The sequence below is a fragment of the Alosa sapidissima genome, chromosome 3 (assembly GCF_018492685.1).
Source record: "Alosa sapidissima isolate fAloSap1 chromosome 3, fAloSap1.pri, whole genome shotgun sequence".
NCBI lineage: Eukaryota > Metazoa > Chordata > Actinopteri > Clupeiformes > Clupeidae > Alosa > Alosa sapidissima.
Window position 1 is genome coordinate 39,296,686 of NC_055959.1, and position 15,645 is coordinate 39,312,330.

General features: G+C 41.3%; 1 protein-coding gene across 4 annotated transcripts; it reads left to right on the plus strand.

Annotated features, from left to right (window-relative positions):
- The first annotated feature begins 613 nt into the window (after positions 1-613).
- On the plus strand, positions 614-13,783 carry LOC121705653 (cytochrome P450 2K1-like). 4 transcript variants are annotated; one of them, XM_042086785.1, is made up of 10 exons: positions 614-800; positions 5,269-5,487; positions 5,695-5,857; positions 6,537-6,686; positions 8,012-8,172; positions 10,134-10,313; positions 10,599-10,740; positions 10,992-11,176; positions 11,625-11,766; positions 13,544-13,783. In XM_042086785.1, the coding sequence occupies exons 2-10, from the start codon at positions 5,284-5,286 to the stop codon at positions 13,729-13,731; spliced, it is 1,515 nt and encodes a 504-aa protein (XP_041942719.1). In that variant the 5' UTR covers positions 614-800; positions 5,269-5,283; the 3' UTR covers positions 13,732-13,783. The 4 variants fall into 4 exon arrangements, with proteins under 4 accessions (XP_041942719.1, XP_041942723.1, XP_041942720.1 ...); XM_042086789.1 differs by having other exon boundaries at positions 8,018-8,172; XM_042086786.1 differs by having other exon boundaries at positions 614-795.
- The last annotated feature ends 1,862 nt before the right edge of the window (positions 13,784-15,645 follow it).

Below are 15,645 nucleotides of genomic sequence, written 5' to 3' on the forward strand. Positions count from 1 at the left end.
TTTATTTGCTGGCGTTCATAATAATAAGACATTTCAAGTAGAGGCGGCCACAGCCTGGCAGCAATCAGTGAAACGTCTGTAAACTGAATCATGATAGGATAGCCTACTTTGGGCAACATTGCAAGATAACACAGTAGCCAGTCACCATAATCCGTGGGGTATACTACGAAGCACGTTAGACATATCTAGGCTAAGTAGACATATCGAGGCTTGACAAAGCCTTGACTCAAGGGGTATACGTTAAGGGATACTACGATTGTAGTTATGTGATATATTTGTCAAGCTAGGCTTTCAGCTCAGATCTGTGCGCGTTCTCGGTGTTGGGATGACTTTGGCCAATCGTGTAACGTGGAGACGCACAAGACTGCCTCTATTTAAAAACAATTACTCCCGCATTCATGGGCGACAGCTTAATCTACACTGCGGTCATTTTTTGTGTCTAACCTATAACATCAAATAAATCAATTGTCATCAGTTGTTGTATGGTATGCACGTCCATAGTGGGATATTTGCACGCACAGCACATCGAGCTCCAAAATGTTAGTAGAGGCGGAGCCCAGTGACACGTGAGATAACTTCGTTTTTAAGACAATTGATTGGTCAGTGGGCAGTAGATTACACGATTTGAGCTATAACTTAGCACATAACCTCCTCCCGACCAGGTTTGGTTGACAGCAAGATACTATGGTGATATAGACACTATAACAGATCCACTTTCGTGTCACAGCATAGCCTGGCTTTGAGCGCAACATACCTCGCTAACCCACTAATCGAGATTCGTAGTATACCCCACAGGTGAGGTAAGGAGGTTTGTTTTTGTGTCCATCATCGATTAAGAATTTGTGGACTAGTCGATTTGCTCGTGTTTACGTTGTTTGTTGACGATTACGGTCACCTTGGTTTTTCGAGATTGCTGTAAACTAGTCTACTGTTTGAGCTGTCCCATCACTGTTGCCAGATATCGGGAGAGAAATAAGCAACCAGGCTCAAGACAAGCACAAACGGAGGGGTATTCCAGAAAGGAGGTTTAACAAACACTGAGATAAAACTTAACCTTTGGGTTGTCTGAACCTGTGGCGACTAAACCCGAGCTGTCGGTTCCAAAACACCGGTTACCAGTTAGTTCAATCAACCCTGTGTTAGATAACCTAGAGTTGTGCGCGTTCACGGCGAACTTATAAAGGCATCATCTATTGAGAGTCGAAACCATGAGTGAAACCGGCGAAAGGAAGAGCACCGTATTTTTCAGAGGCGGAGTAGTCGAGGCTTACGAGGAGGAGAGAACTGTAATAACAAAAAAAAGAGTAATACTTAAGCGCCTGCGTCCGAGACCTTGCTTGGCAGAGAATAGTCTAACTGACCGTGTTAATGCGTATGTTTAAGATAGCATATTTAATGTCAAAAGCACAATTAAATAATTCACTGGACATCACGTGTAGGCCTATTGACTGCTTTGAATGATGCTTTCTTAAACTAGCCTACCTTGTCACAGATTGAGTGCGCCATAGAATTCTTTGAGAATCCCAAATGTAATTTTCTATTTTAACGCGGGTTCTGCAGCTGTGGGCCAAGTTAAACTTTTGCGCTCCATCATCGGAAGGGTGAATGTCGGAAGGCATGGGTAGCCTATTGGACACATTTCGGTGCACATTTGGAAAATTTTATAAGTGATGCTGACCTGCCAGTTGGTGAAACTACACTTTAATGATCCTCGTGGGTTTGTGTCCAGGAAAACGAATGAAGTTGCGCAGGAACTCCTTTAGCGCAAGGCAAACTTTACGCACCGACTGACAGCTTGCCGATATGCTCTGCGTCTCCAACACTACAAAAACTCCCAGTCGGAGAGCGTGTGTAGCCTATTAAAAAAATATTTTATCCCAAATGCCATCAGCATTCTTAACCAAACTTAACCAATATTTTATCCCAAATGCCATCAGCATTCTTAACCAAACTTAGTGACAACATGCATAGCCTAACCGGCCTAAGATATTTAATCTTATTTATTAATTTTCTATAGGCTATGTTTCCTCTTTTTTGTACTGTACTTGTTTTAATTATATATTCAATGTGTCTGAGATGTTGTTTGTCCATCTGTCTGGTAAGCCAAACACAAATGTCCACTATGGTGTAGCCACTATGGCTAGCTAAATTAAAGATTTATTTTATTCTATTCTAATCCACCATGCGTAATGTAGGGATGGAGAATGCTTTTCAAGTAGCCTATATTTAGGATTCAGCCTGAAAAGTCTAGCGCTCTTGAAACACTCGTTTGGAAAAGAATGGATAGGCTTTCATGTGATGTCGTGGTCTTATCGCCCTCTCACGGTAAATTGCACGGATGAATATTACATGATTTTGTGCTTCTTTGTCAATCGGACCTTCGTCAAAATGAAACGCCATTGTGTGACAAGTGTAAAAATAGCGGCCTGATTGAACATGCACTGAAATAACCGAATATAATTGAACATAACCTGAACAAAACCTACCCCTACCAGGTTAAGTTCAGAGCCTATGTTACCATAGTTACTTACATAGCCTGATCATTTTTGAGCTTTGTGGAACTGAAATCCCAGGTTTACCGTTTACTCTGGGTTTACATACCCAGTTCAGTTCAGAGCCTATGTTACCATAGTTACTTACATAGCCTGATCATTTTTGAGCTTTCTGGAACTGAAATCCCAGGTTTACCGCTAACTCTGGGTTAACATACCCAGTTAAGCCAGTAAACCTGCTTTCTGGAATACCCCTCGGCTCTAGAAAAAAAATGCATGCAGGGGCCTGTACTACAAAGGGAACTTAACCTACCCAGATGTAACCCAGGGTTACTTTGTTAAACCGGGGTTGACAAAACCTGGTTATCTTAAGTGGTGTTAATCGGTACTACGACGCTGATTATGAAGTTGATTTGTTGAGCCGGGGTTAACTTAATTGGAGTTTATGCGCGTTCACATAAAAGGGGCGGGTTGCAGCACAAGTCACCACTTTCAATGATGACGCGATCACTTTATTTTACGGATGAGGAATGCACAATTATTATGACAAGTTATGAGAAATTAAAACCCACTCTACGAAAAAATTAAATACGTCGGTGAACAAAGCAAGGCAAGGCTGTTGGCAACGTATTGCAGATCGGGTAGCCTAAATGCCTAAAAGTAAAGTTTTATTTCCACATGTTCTTCAAATATGTGTTACGGAGGATTAATAGCTTGCGGAATGTCTGAAATGAGTTGAAATAATTAAATTGCCTATTTTGAGTTCATAGAAATGCCTAGGCCTACAGATGCAACACAATTCAGAAGTGGTCATATAGATTACAGTAATAGGATAATTGAATGTTTAAGTAGCCCCCATTGACTGATTTAGTGTAGCCTATGCCTAATCCTGTGAACATTTCAGATGCAACACCATTGCCAAACGCACATGGCAGCAGGTGAAAATGAAACACAAACACATTATTCAGAATAGTAGGTTTATATAGTTATAGCTTGCATTAATATTTCTTAATTATGAAAACATGTAAGCCTAGTATGCTTATAGCCTTCACTTGGCCTCTGTTTTACAGCTAACAAGAAAAAGGTGTCTTTGAACACTAGCCTACTGTAAGGCACCAGAGTGTTTTACAGTAGCAGAGGAGTTGGCCATCGCAAATAATAGTGGAAGGCCGATTATGGAGGGGTTGAGGGTTGAGGGAGGCATTTGGTCGGATTCTGGTGCCGTGGAAATGTGTAGCCTTTATGTGCAGGGTACAGTAATATGACCTTCAATTCAAGAAGTTTGTTAAAATGATGATTTTAATTTATTAGGCCTACTGTAGGCTATGTCCAATTTATTTTAGACTATTCTTGCTCAGATGTTCAGCATACAGGCTAGGCCTATGTCCGACTTATTTTCGGACATACAGTGTTCTTGCTCAGATGTTCAGCATCACCTGGAATACATGAATGTCCACGTAAGGGCATTGCTATGACGGGTGACATTAGAGACGTCATCATCTGACAAAGATAACGAATTCCCTCGGCTGACAATCTATAGACCTATCTTCATAGATATATATATATATATATCGGACGATATTCTCTATGAAGATATAGATTGTCAGCCGAGGGAATTCGTTATCTTTGTCAGATTATCTATATTAGAGACCGCCATATATAGACTATATATAATATATATATATATATATATATATATATATATATATATATATGTCTCTAAAACCCCTCGCCCTGCGAAGAGAGCCCCTGACGATTTGCGGTCCAATGTCGTATGGATCATCCAGGTAGGCTACGCCGACATTGTCTCGAATTGTTACCGGAGGGGTGGTACTTATAAAGGGTGTGGTTAACGGAAACTCGGGTTAACCAAGAACATAACCTGCTCGGAGCACGTTTGTGATGCAGCGTAAATTGCCATGGCAGCATACCTCGGTTAAAACCTATCCACCTTTCTTATTACGGGTTAATCAAAGTTACGCCACACGTGATCAAGTTACTCTCGAAGTTACCCAGATAAGCCAGTAACCCCGCTTCGTAGTACAGGCCCCTGGTAGGCTACTGGTCGGTTTTCCATTGACTGTGAACACCATTCATTTCAAAGTTAACTCTCACGGAGGTTTCCCATTTCTAATTGATGTATGGGTAGCTTATTGGCAGACACACGTAAAATACAAAGTTCTGAAGATGCTGTGTTTAGCTGGCGTGCGTCTGCCTCTGTCTTTATCCAGTAGCCTCCGTACTGACGAGAACGATGCTGCATTTCTTTTAACAAGAAAGGAATGTGTAGCTATTTCACGCCATGGGGTCTTACAGAAACGTCCAATCTGAAGTCGAATTGAGATAGGAAGCCTATAAATTAGGATTTTCCCCAATGTAGCACTACAGAAGCAAATCCTAATTAACTTTAGGAATCTTATCGTAGCCTACTTCATTCTCTCTTAAATACTCGATCTCTAAAATGCTTTTCAACTTGTATGGCTGTTAAGCCTACTGGCGCACTCACCAGAGCCATCATTTCTCCAAAGAGAACCTCCTCACACACACACACTTTGCACTGTTAAAATCCCAAGGTGGCTTATAGTAGGCAGACTTGGCAACTCGTAGTGAAGCAAACAGGGGAGCTCAGGTGTCCCGTGAGGATAGTCTACGCGGCATAGAATTGTTTTCGTAACATCGGAAGCTTTGGTTGGCCGCCTCTGCGCTCGTTTTTGTTTAGTTCTACAAAGTCTTGAATATCCAAAGTATTCTTTACTAACACTTTTTCTGACCATAGCCTTTTAGTGCCAGTATGGATATCCTGGAGGGACTTCTTCAGATCCCTGGCACATCCTCTGCTCTGGTTGCTGTGTTCTTGTTGCTGTTTGTCTATCTTCACTTCTCTAGCGGAAGCAACGCGGGGAAAGGAGAGAAACCTCCTGGACCCAAACCACTGCCAATATTTGGCAACCTGCTGCTGCTGAATCCAAAGAAGCCCTATGAGTCACTTTGTGAGGTTAGTATTGTTGCAGTTGTGTAGAATAGTGCTTATAGCATTGTTTTTAGCATTGTTGTGTAGCATAGTACTTATAGGCCCACAAGGTCTTCACATCAGTTGGTTAATGATATCCATGCTAGTGTGGTACTTGACATACATACATGCCACTAATATAAAATTAAAGTGTGTGTTAGTAAATTTTAACTGATGCTTGTCGCTCTGCAGCTCTCCAAGAAGTATGGATCTGTCTTTACCATTCACCTTGGCCCTAAGAAAGTGATTGTCTTAGCAGGATACAAGACTGTTAAGCAAGCACTTGTGAACCATGCAGAGGAGTTTGGGGACAGAGATATCACCCCTATATTTTATGATCTCAACAGAGGCCATGGTAAAGTACAACAGCTTATGACCTCGACAGTTTCATGTGCATCAGTCTTTCTAGTAGACGTATAGGCTTTGGAATGAAATGAGAATGTGAGAATGTGAATTTCATCATCCATGAGTAGTTCACTGTATTGTAGTAGCAACACCGATATAAGATATAACTGTAGTACAAAGACAAAAAAATACTGAGATCCCTGCAATGTTTGTGGCATTTCTACAACTTTATGGTGTGAAAAGGTCATGGTTGCGGTTATGACTTTACTAAAATGCCTCTGTCTACCTTTGCTTTTGCCTGGCGCTGCAGCATTGTTTTCTTGTTGGTTAATGTCTCACTAGGCTACATGTTCTATCTTTCATATGCACAAAACTAGTGAGTCCTTTCTTGTGATCAAGTCATAAAAATTTTATTTGAAAGTTTAGTCTGTTTAATCTTTTTTTTTTTAAGTATATTTTTTGGGCTTTTTATGCCTTTAATTAGATAGGATAGTGGAGATTGACAGGAAGTGAGTGGGAGAGAGAGTCGGGGTGGGATCCAGAAAGGACCACGGGGAGGGAATCGAACCCGGCGTACGGTGCAGGCGCCCCAGCCAGCCGCGCCACTGCTGGGGCCAGTCTGTTTAATCTTTAACCTATTTAATTTGTAGCTTATAATGCAGCTTTTCCATGATCATGATGCTGCACAGGTATCTTGTTCTCTAATGGGGAGAACTGGAAAGAGATGAGACGTTTTGCCCTCTCAAACTTGCGTGACTTTGGGATGGGAAAGAGGAGGAGTGAGGAGAAGATTAAAGAAGAGGCTCGACACCTGATAGAAGTATTTGAAAAATTGCAGGGTAAGACTAAAACTAAATATTCACCATGCAATGTATGGCAGTGGTAAATTGCCTTTGCTCTACAATGAATAGATACATCATTCCTTTTAGGAAGTATTTTTCAATTAAGTGTTAGGGAATGTTTAAAGGTGCAGTCGGCGATCTTAACCTCATACATTTTTTTGTCACATTCAGCAATCTCCCTAGCCCCTCCCTAGGGCGCAGCCAGCCAGAAGCAGATGGGCTCCCCCTATTAAGTCAGGTTCTGCTCAAGGTTTCTTCCTGGAATATGGGAGTTTTTCCTTGCCACAGTTGCCATATGGCGTGCTTGTGGGGGGTAAGAGGGTTAAGGCTGCCAGTCTTATGACGTCATTTTCTATATTTTTGATATGTTGCTGAGCATATCATAAACAGCAAAGAAAAGTGATTGATAATGACTGACTGACTACTATTGTGTTACATGCTTCAAATGTAAAGCACTTTGAGCTGCATTCTGTGTATGAAAGGTGCTATACAAATAAAGCTTTATTATTATTATTATTATTATTAGCCTGGCTAACACCAAACCTCATCTCATTGAGATGGAGTGTGCGAACTACATGTATTTGAAACGTGGTTTACGAATGCCCAGAGCCATTTATTGGGCGCTACGAATGTCTATCAAATGATTTTGTACATGTAGCTCATAACCGCTTCGGTGTGTCGTCATCGTCTTGCTGTCCCCCCTCCGTTCTGTGATTGGTTCCTTCGTTGAGGTGAAAACGAAGTCCATGGAATCCAGGCTGCCTAGCAGTGTGAATAAAATTGCGCGCGTAAGCAGCATGGGAAAACCCAGGCTACAATCTCCCACCATCTGCCTTTTCCGTGCACTGTAAAAAATGTCTAGTCAGTCAGGCTCTGAAAACTGGAAAACAAACAAATAAGTGGGGGCAGCCTGTCCCACAAAGAAAAGTGAATCTCTGTGTGGAGTTTCTCTGGGAGTACTGAAGGGAGATGAGAGCTACCTCCCTCCCTGGAGTGTTTGTTTGGTCCTTGGTCAAAATATAATGTACATTGTTTTGGGAAAAAGCGTCTGCTAATAAATTTAAATTTAAATCTAAACATAAATATAAAGAAACGTGACTTCTTGCGCATCGCTGACTGCGCCTTTAAATAAACATTCCTTTATGTCCAAATCTTCTTGTGTATTGCACAGGGCAAATAATGATAATACAGAGGTATTACAGTTTTCTATTGTGAAAATAGGTGTTTGAAAATAAATAACAAATATGTATATTTAAAAAAAAAAAACATTAAACTCTTATCAAGGACTTTTTGTTTAAACTTTTCTGGTTTGCATTATTAAGGTGCAGCATTTGACACAGCCAAGCCAGTGAACTATGCTGTCTCCAATATCATCTCTGGTATCGTGTACGGTAGCAGATTTGAGTATGACGATCCCAAGTTTAAAGCTATGGTGGACCGAGCCAATGAGAACGTTCGGCTTGTGGGCTCCCCATCTGTACAGGTATCTATGACGACAAATGACCACAGTCTTCTGCTGCTTTCTCCCGTGCTCTCTAGAACAGTGGTTCTCAACCGATGTGCCGTGGAGTTTCGAGGAACCCAGTGCGGTTATACAGGCTTATGAATTAGGCTATAGGGCTATTTTTAAATGTGTCAATAACACTGCTTCTCACTTAACCCTGGTGTACCGTTAACACCGGTGTGAAGGGAATGTTGGAAAATGAACGTTCTAAAGAATATCTGGGTTCATTCAAGGCTCTGGGTTCATTGAATTTAACATAGAATTTTAGAACCTTCAATTGTTGTGGAACGGAATCTTATGTTAGAATGTTCAAAAACCCACAGCCAAAAACCCAAACCCACAAGCTCAGTCAGCAGAAAAATATGGGCATACGAATTAACACCCCTGCATACTACTACATACATACATAAGAATTAACACACTGTGACATACTTAATAATCAGAAACCATAAGTCGGTGTGGTTTGCCGTTTTGGTTTGGCCTAACCCCAATACACTGCAAAAAATGAATTCTAACCAAGTGTTATTAATCTTGTGTAAGGGATAATGGACGACACGGTGGTCTGTTCACAGAAGGTAATGCACGGTCGAGGTTGTAAAACGGCCCAGACGCGAAGCGGTGGTTCTGTGGTGGTTCTGTGAACAGACCACCGTGGAGTCCATTATCCCGCTTATTCCACTGTTGCCACTTGCATTGTGCTCATTTCCTGTTACAATTTAAGCGTTTTAATCGCTAAAACTGTCTTGTTTGTAGAACTAATTTCTTCCGACACATATCAACTAATTTCTCAACTCACAGGACAAACTGCCGGTACTAGTTCTAAATTGATGGTTGCTACGGAAGAAACTGGAATACATCCTAGAGATTCCAAAAATAATTCAGTGGAAATGCATGGATTCCAGTTTCTTCCAGTAGCAGCAACTGGAATCCATGCATTTCCACGGAATTATTTTTGGAATTTGATCCCTTATCATACCTGTTCATTCTTACTCGTCGCTCGACTTATCGTGACTAAATTCAAGATGGCTGCAAACGCTAAACTTCGTGAAGATACTGTAAATCGTCTTGTAAGTAAACTACCAGTGCTTTTTCAAAGTTCTCAATGTCTCATTTTAAATGTCAGGGCCCTCGGAAGTCTACCAATGAAGTGTGGAGATACATTGAGCCTCGTAAACGGTGTAAAACAGTGATTTATTTGCATGGCTAGCCCCATGCCGAAGCACCACCACTGAAAAAGCTGTTGGTAGCATCGGCTAACTAGCGCCAGATTTTGGAGTGCAGGGGACAAGCCGAGATGGGCTATGAGACATACGTTCACACTCGGTATCATGTTTCAACACACTTTAGGTCAATATCACACCGGAATTCTCCTTTAACGCACTGGCAGAAAAATTTGCTTGTTTTCAGGATGAGATGTCTTAAAATAAGTCAAACTTTTTTTAAATTAAGTCAAATGTTTTCACAAGAAAGTGCTAGGTAAGTCTCTTTATACTGAAAACAATACCAACTATATTTTTTTTATCTTGATATAAGATTAATAACACTTGGTTAGATTTGGTTAGATAAGCAGTTTTTGCAATGTAAGGTTGAGAATCTCAGCTCAAGAACATTAGACTTTTCTAATGTTTGGTGCCCCCCACCCAATCCCAATCCTCCCCCACCTTTTTTATGCAGCCCTTGCCACTTAATCTACTAAACCCCTCTTCTACTGCACTTTTTACCCCCCCCCCCCCCAGACACCAGACATAATTTCACTGCATTTCTTACTTCCAGTAACTATATGCATGTGACAATAAACTTCCTTGTATCCTTGTATTCCTTGACCTTGGCTCTGTGTCAGATCCCTGTATAACATCATGATGGCAAGCTGTCCTTGAACTCATCATTTAGTATGCTTTATTAAGATTAATTTTTCATGGTATTTTGTGTGTTTCTTGTAGCTCTACAATTTATTTCCGTGGTTAAAACCGTGGCTGAAGGATGTCGTGCATGTCATGAAGAATGTTGGTGAGAATATTAAGGAGATGCAGGGCTATATCAGAAACCTGCAGGACACTCTAAACCCACAGGACTGCCGTGGCTTTGTCGACTCTTTCCTCATACGCCAGCAAAATACTGAGGTAAAGTCTCATACATCTTTTCAAGTCAATCCTTCAGAGAGTTGATTAGGTCTGATAGTTGACTGTGATTTTCTATTAAAGGACAATAATGTGACTTGTGAATGTGAACAGAGTAAGCAGCACACTTACAGGACAACTCCAGTCTAAGAACAACTTTGTTAAAATAGTCCCTAGGTTGTGCTTAGACTGGAGTTGTCCTTTTTAATTGTGCTGCTTATGGGGTTCACCACACACACAGAGGCTCCGCGCACTCCACTATGTAATGTCTCTGAGTGAACCTTTCAGAAATCAGGCCAAAACGACTACCTCTTCCACGATGAGAACCTGGTCATCTGTTCGGCGAACCTGTTCGGAGCTGGCACGGACACCACAGGAACCACTCTGCGCTGGGGGCTGCTGCTCATGGCCAAGTACCCCCACATACAGGGTAAGAGGGGCACATCAATGAGTGCCCAAAAAGCATGGCAATATGGCCGCCGAGTGGAGGGACTTGCCTAAAAGGACTTTGCCTGAGCTATTATAAAGTTAAATAGTTTTTATTTTTATTAAGTCTTTCAGATGAATTCCGGTTTAGTTTCAGAAATGCATTAGTAGTATTAGATTTAATTTATGTTTTTTGCAGGATTGACAAGTTTTAGTTACTACACGTTTACGTCTTTCTCCCTGGTACAAATGCAGCCCGAGCCCAGGAGGAGCTTGACCGGGTGATTGGTGGCCGGCAGCCAATGGTGGAAGACAGGAAGAGCCTGCCCTACACGGACGCTGTGATCCACGAGATCCAGAGATACGCCAACATCGTGCCTTTAAGTCTCCCTCACACCACCAGCTGTGATGTTCATTTCCAGGGCTTCTTTATCAAGAAGGTGGAGCTCTGGGATCTTTGATGTTGTTGTTTGTGGTGTAATAAAGTACTTATAGATTAATTTATTTTTTACTTATAAATTATAAAGTACTTATATATATATATATATATATATATATATATATATATATATATATATATATTAAGAAAATCTCCCTTATTAGCTCGTCCAAACTTGAAAAGATGTCCCCCCCTCACTCAGACTTCTCTCCAAATGACCACCCAAAATAATCATTTGATTGCATTTGTATGAATACAAAGCAACATGTAATGGTTCAAAATTGTGTGTCCAGAATTCTTAGTCAGAGGGTACAGTTAAATAAGACATCTACATTTGTCATCTGCTTCGATCATCTACAGTTCTAACTTCCTAAATATTTAGTAATTCTATATCTCCCCGTTGGTGAGTAGTAACCCCTGTGTCTTCTCTTCTCCTGTCCTTTCATCAGGGCACCACTGTGATTCCTCTGCTCACCTCCGTGTTGAGGGATGAATCTGAATGGGAAAAACCTGACACATTTCACCCAGAACACTTCCTGGACGACCAGGGCCAGTTTGTTAGGAGGGACGCTTTCCTTCCGTTTTCTGCAGGTACACAGTGCGAGTCAGTCATGCACTTAACAAGAGGTAGTATGCTGTTTTCTGCAGCTACACAGTGCGAGTCAGTCATGCACTTAACAAGAGGTAGTATGCTGTTTTCTGCAGCTACACAGTGCGAGTCAGTCATGCACTTAACAAGAGGTAGTATGCTGTTTTCTGCAGCTACACAGTGCGAGTCAGTCATGCACTTAACAAGAGGTAGTATGCTGTTTTCTGCAGCTACACAGTGCGAGTCAGTCATGCACTTAACAAGAGGTAGTATGCTGTTTTCTGCAGGTACACAGTGCGAGTCAGTCATGCACTTAACAAGAGGTAGTATGCTGTTTTCTGCAGGTACACAGTGCGAGTCAGTCATGCACTTAACAAGAGGTAGTATGCTGTTTTCTGCAGCTACACAGTGCGAGTCAGTCATGCACTTAACAAGAGGTAGTATGCTGTTTTCTGCAGCTACACAGTGCGAGTCAGTCATGCACTTAACAAGAGGTAGTATGCTGTTTTCTGCAGCTACACAGTGCGAGTCAGTCATGCACTTAACAAGAGGTAGTATGCTGTTTTCTGCAGCTACACAGTGCGAGTCAGTCATGCACTTAACAAGAGGTAGTATGCTGTTTTCTGCAGCTACACAGTGCGAGTCAGTCATGCACTTAACAAGAGGTAGTATGCTGTTTTCTGCAGGTACACATTTTCAATGCCTGATCACATTTAGTTAAGCAACAATATTCTTTTTATTCTCCATCATTTTTATGTTCTATTTAATTGTGATTGCATCTGGCCATGTGAAGTACACCTGTTGTCCCTACTAATCATAGTGGATACTGTATGTTCCGGGAGGCAAATCAAGAGACAAGCTCTCACAGCATGCCGTAGCAAATTGCACTCATCGGCTGTTTAATAAGGTACACATTTCATGCTCGATGGTGTTTTAAGCCCCCAACGTCATCTTCCAGGCAGCGCTACCACCATCGACTTAAAGGCACCTAATCCTAACCTTAGCCCATGCCTAACCGTAGCGCCTTCCAGGCAGCACTGCCTTGAATACAGCGTTGGGGGATTAAAACACCAAGAAACACATTTCACTGGAGCACCAGAGAAGTTGGGAGCAAGCTCTCTGATGTGTGTATCACTGGTAATATGTGTAGTAGTATGTGTGCTTTAACACAGCGAGACATTAAAGGAGTCCTTTCCCACAATGTTATATTTTGACATAACTGTACAAGATGGGTAACTACAATGTTATGGCAACAATTGAAATTTCAGATCTCAGATTAACCTGGCATGCTTGGCTCTTGTACACTTGAAATAATCAGTTATCAGTTGTCAAAACACTAAATGTACACTAAATGTAAAGGTACACTAAATGTCTTCCTACAACATCACCTTAATCATACTATTCCAACTTGGAAAAACTGTCATGTCTGACTGGCAGTCTCTGCACGACATAGATGCTTGTGTGGGCACATTCAGAGAGTATTAGCTTCATACCCTCTGGATGGAGATCCTGTGGAGATTCACAATAATTTGCAGAATTAAAGTATTTATTTTAGAGTAATTACACAGATTTTGGCTTTATTGAATAATGGAATGTGTATGCATGCAAGGTACGGTATAGCCTGTCCCTTGAGCTGTGTACATGTCCAAAATGAAAATGTGCTGTTTTTTTCTCTCAGGTCGCAGGGCGTGTTTGGGCGAGAGTCTGGCCACTCTGTCTCAGGTCGCAGGGCGTGTTTGGGCGAGAGTATTAGAATAATCCTTATCCACTCTGTCTCAGGTCGCAGGGCGTGTTTGGGCGAGAGTCTGGCCAGGATGGAACTCTTCCTCTTCTTCGCGTCTCTTCTTCAACGCTTCCGTTTCACTCCTCCTCCTGGCGTCTCCGAGGACGAGCTGGCCCTCACAGCGGTTTTAGGAATCACCCTCAACCCCTCTCCCCATAAGCTGTGTGCAGTGACTCGCTGCTGAGTTCTTCAATCACATCCACGTGTAAAAAGCGAGTGTATGAAAATGTGTTTCAATTAAATTGGTTATTCTTCTTTCATGTTGCTTTCTTTCTTAACTTGATACCACCAGTTTTGCTTCTAACCCCCCCGCCCCCCTCTTTTTTATCCTACTGTCTGTAAAACATGTTTATCCTACTGTCTGTAAAACATGTTTATCCTACTGTCTGTAAAACATATTTATCTGAGTGGACCACCCCCCCCCCCCTCTCTGGCCACTGCCCTTCCTCTCTCCATCATGCAGAATGTCTCCGGTTCTCTTCTGTTCCTTTCTCCTCTGTCAGAGCCACACACTTCTGGAATGATCTACCTAAGGAGTTGAGGGAGTACACATTTCCTAATCTTTAAGCATTAACTTAAGATATATCCTAAACTTGAAATCATGTGAAAACGCATCACCTTATCTCTGATGCTGCATTTCGTGTTAGTATTTTGCACGTCTCATTTTTAAACAATGCACCAGGAGGTTCTAGCGCGTTGTCTAAAAATCGCTGTCATACACTATCTAAAACGCATTACGCCACTGACCAAGAGAAACCTTGTCAGAAGTCCATGGCGAGTTGTTCATATGTTTTTTAAGAGCGCATTATCAGTGATATGGGGGGGGGGGGGGGGGGTGCACAATGCACCATCCTTCTATCATCCATGAATGTGCACCAGCGCACATCCATGCAAAACATTACAAATTACACGAATACAATGGGAAACATAATTAGAATTAGAACTAGAAATGCAATTCCAAGGAATTACCAGTGCATGAAAATGCTAAAGTTGTGATGTAAAATATCATGTATAGTTAAAACAGATAATACAGAGATCGTTACTACGGTGATGCTAGGATAGACATGGTGGTTGCATAGCTTAATAAAAGTTGATAGTTTAAAAGTAGACTGTTTAAAAGCTGAATGTAGATAGTTTAAAAGTTGTTGATAGACAGTAGATAGTTTAAAAGTTGTTGATAGACAGCTAGTTTAATAGATAGTTTAATGATAGTTTAATAGATAGTTTAAAAGTAGACCGTTTAAAAGTTGAAGGTAAATAGTTTAAAGGTTGTTGACAGACTGGAAGTTTAATGAATGTTGATATTCAAATAGTTTAATGGCTGTGTATAGGTAGATATTTGACGATAACTGAAAGTTGGAATGGCTCTAATGTTTGCTAGCAGTTATGCTAAGATTTTTAACTATGCTAACCATGCTACTTAGCTAATGTTTTATACCAGTGCTAGCAATGCTAACATGCTAACCATGCTACTTAGTTAACTTAGCCAACGTTTTCTAGCAGTTTAATGAATGTTGATATTCAAGTAGTTTAATTACATTACATTACATTACATTTGGCTGACGCATTTTTAGCCAAAGCGACTAACAACATGGTAAACAGTTTAAGTTTAAGAGCAATTCTCAACAATTTTAGGACAATTTAAAAACATTAGAGTACAGTAAGAATAAGTGCATCAGTGAATGCTGTTTTTAACAGTTACTTGTCAGTTTAAGATGGCTGGTGAGTGCTAGGATCAGTAAGACTTGTTGTAAGTGTTGCTATGAGAGGAGATGTTCTCTAAAGAGCTGGGTCTTCAGGAGTTTTTTGAAAATGGAGAAGGATGTCCCTGCCCTTGTAGGAACTGGCAGTGTGTTCCACCAATGAGGAACAACAGATGAGAAAAGTTTGGATTGGCTTGAGCGTACCGGTGGTAGAGCTAGACGTCGTTCGTCTGAGGAGCGCAGCGGTCTGGAGGTAGCGTATGTCTGTATGAGGGCAATCAAGTAGGTGGGAGCAGAACCGGAGACTACTTTGTAGGCTGTGTATAGGTAAATATTTGACGATAACTGAAAGTTGGAATGGCTCTAATGTTTGCTAGCAGTTATGCTAAGATTTT

What these genes read in the sequence shown, in the direction of transcription:
- LOC121705653 (XM_042086785.1), top strand. Translation starts at nt 5,284, where the DNA reads ATGGATATCCTGGAGGGACTTCTTCAGATCCCTGGCACATCCTCTGCT. An exon ending in CCTATGAGTCACTTTGTGAG is followed by an intron (nt 5,488 to 5,694) that starts GTTAGTATTGTT and finishes GTCGCTCTGCAG; the next exon opens with CTCTCCAAGAAGTATGGATC. An exon ending in AGGGCTTCTTTATCAAGAAG is followed by an intron (nt 11,177 to 11,624) that starts GTGGAGCTCTGG and finishes TCCTTTCATCAG; the next exon opens with GGCACCACTGTGATTCCTCT.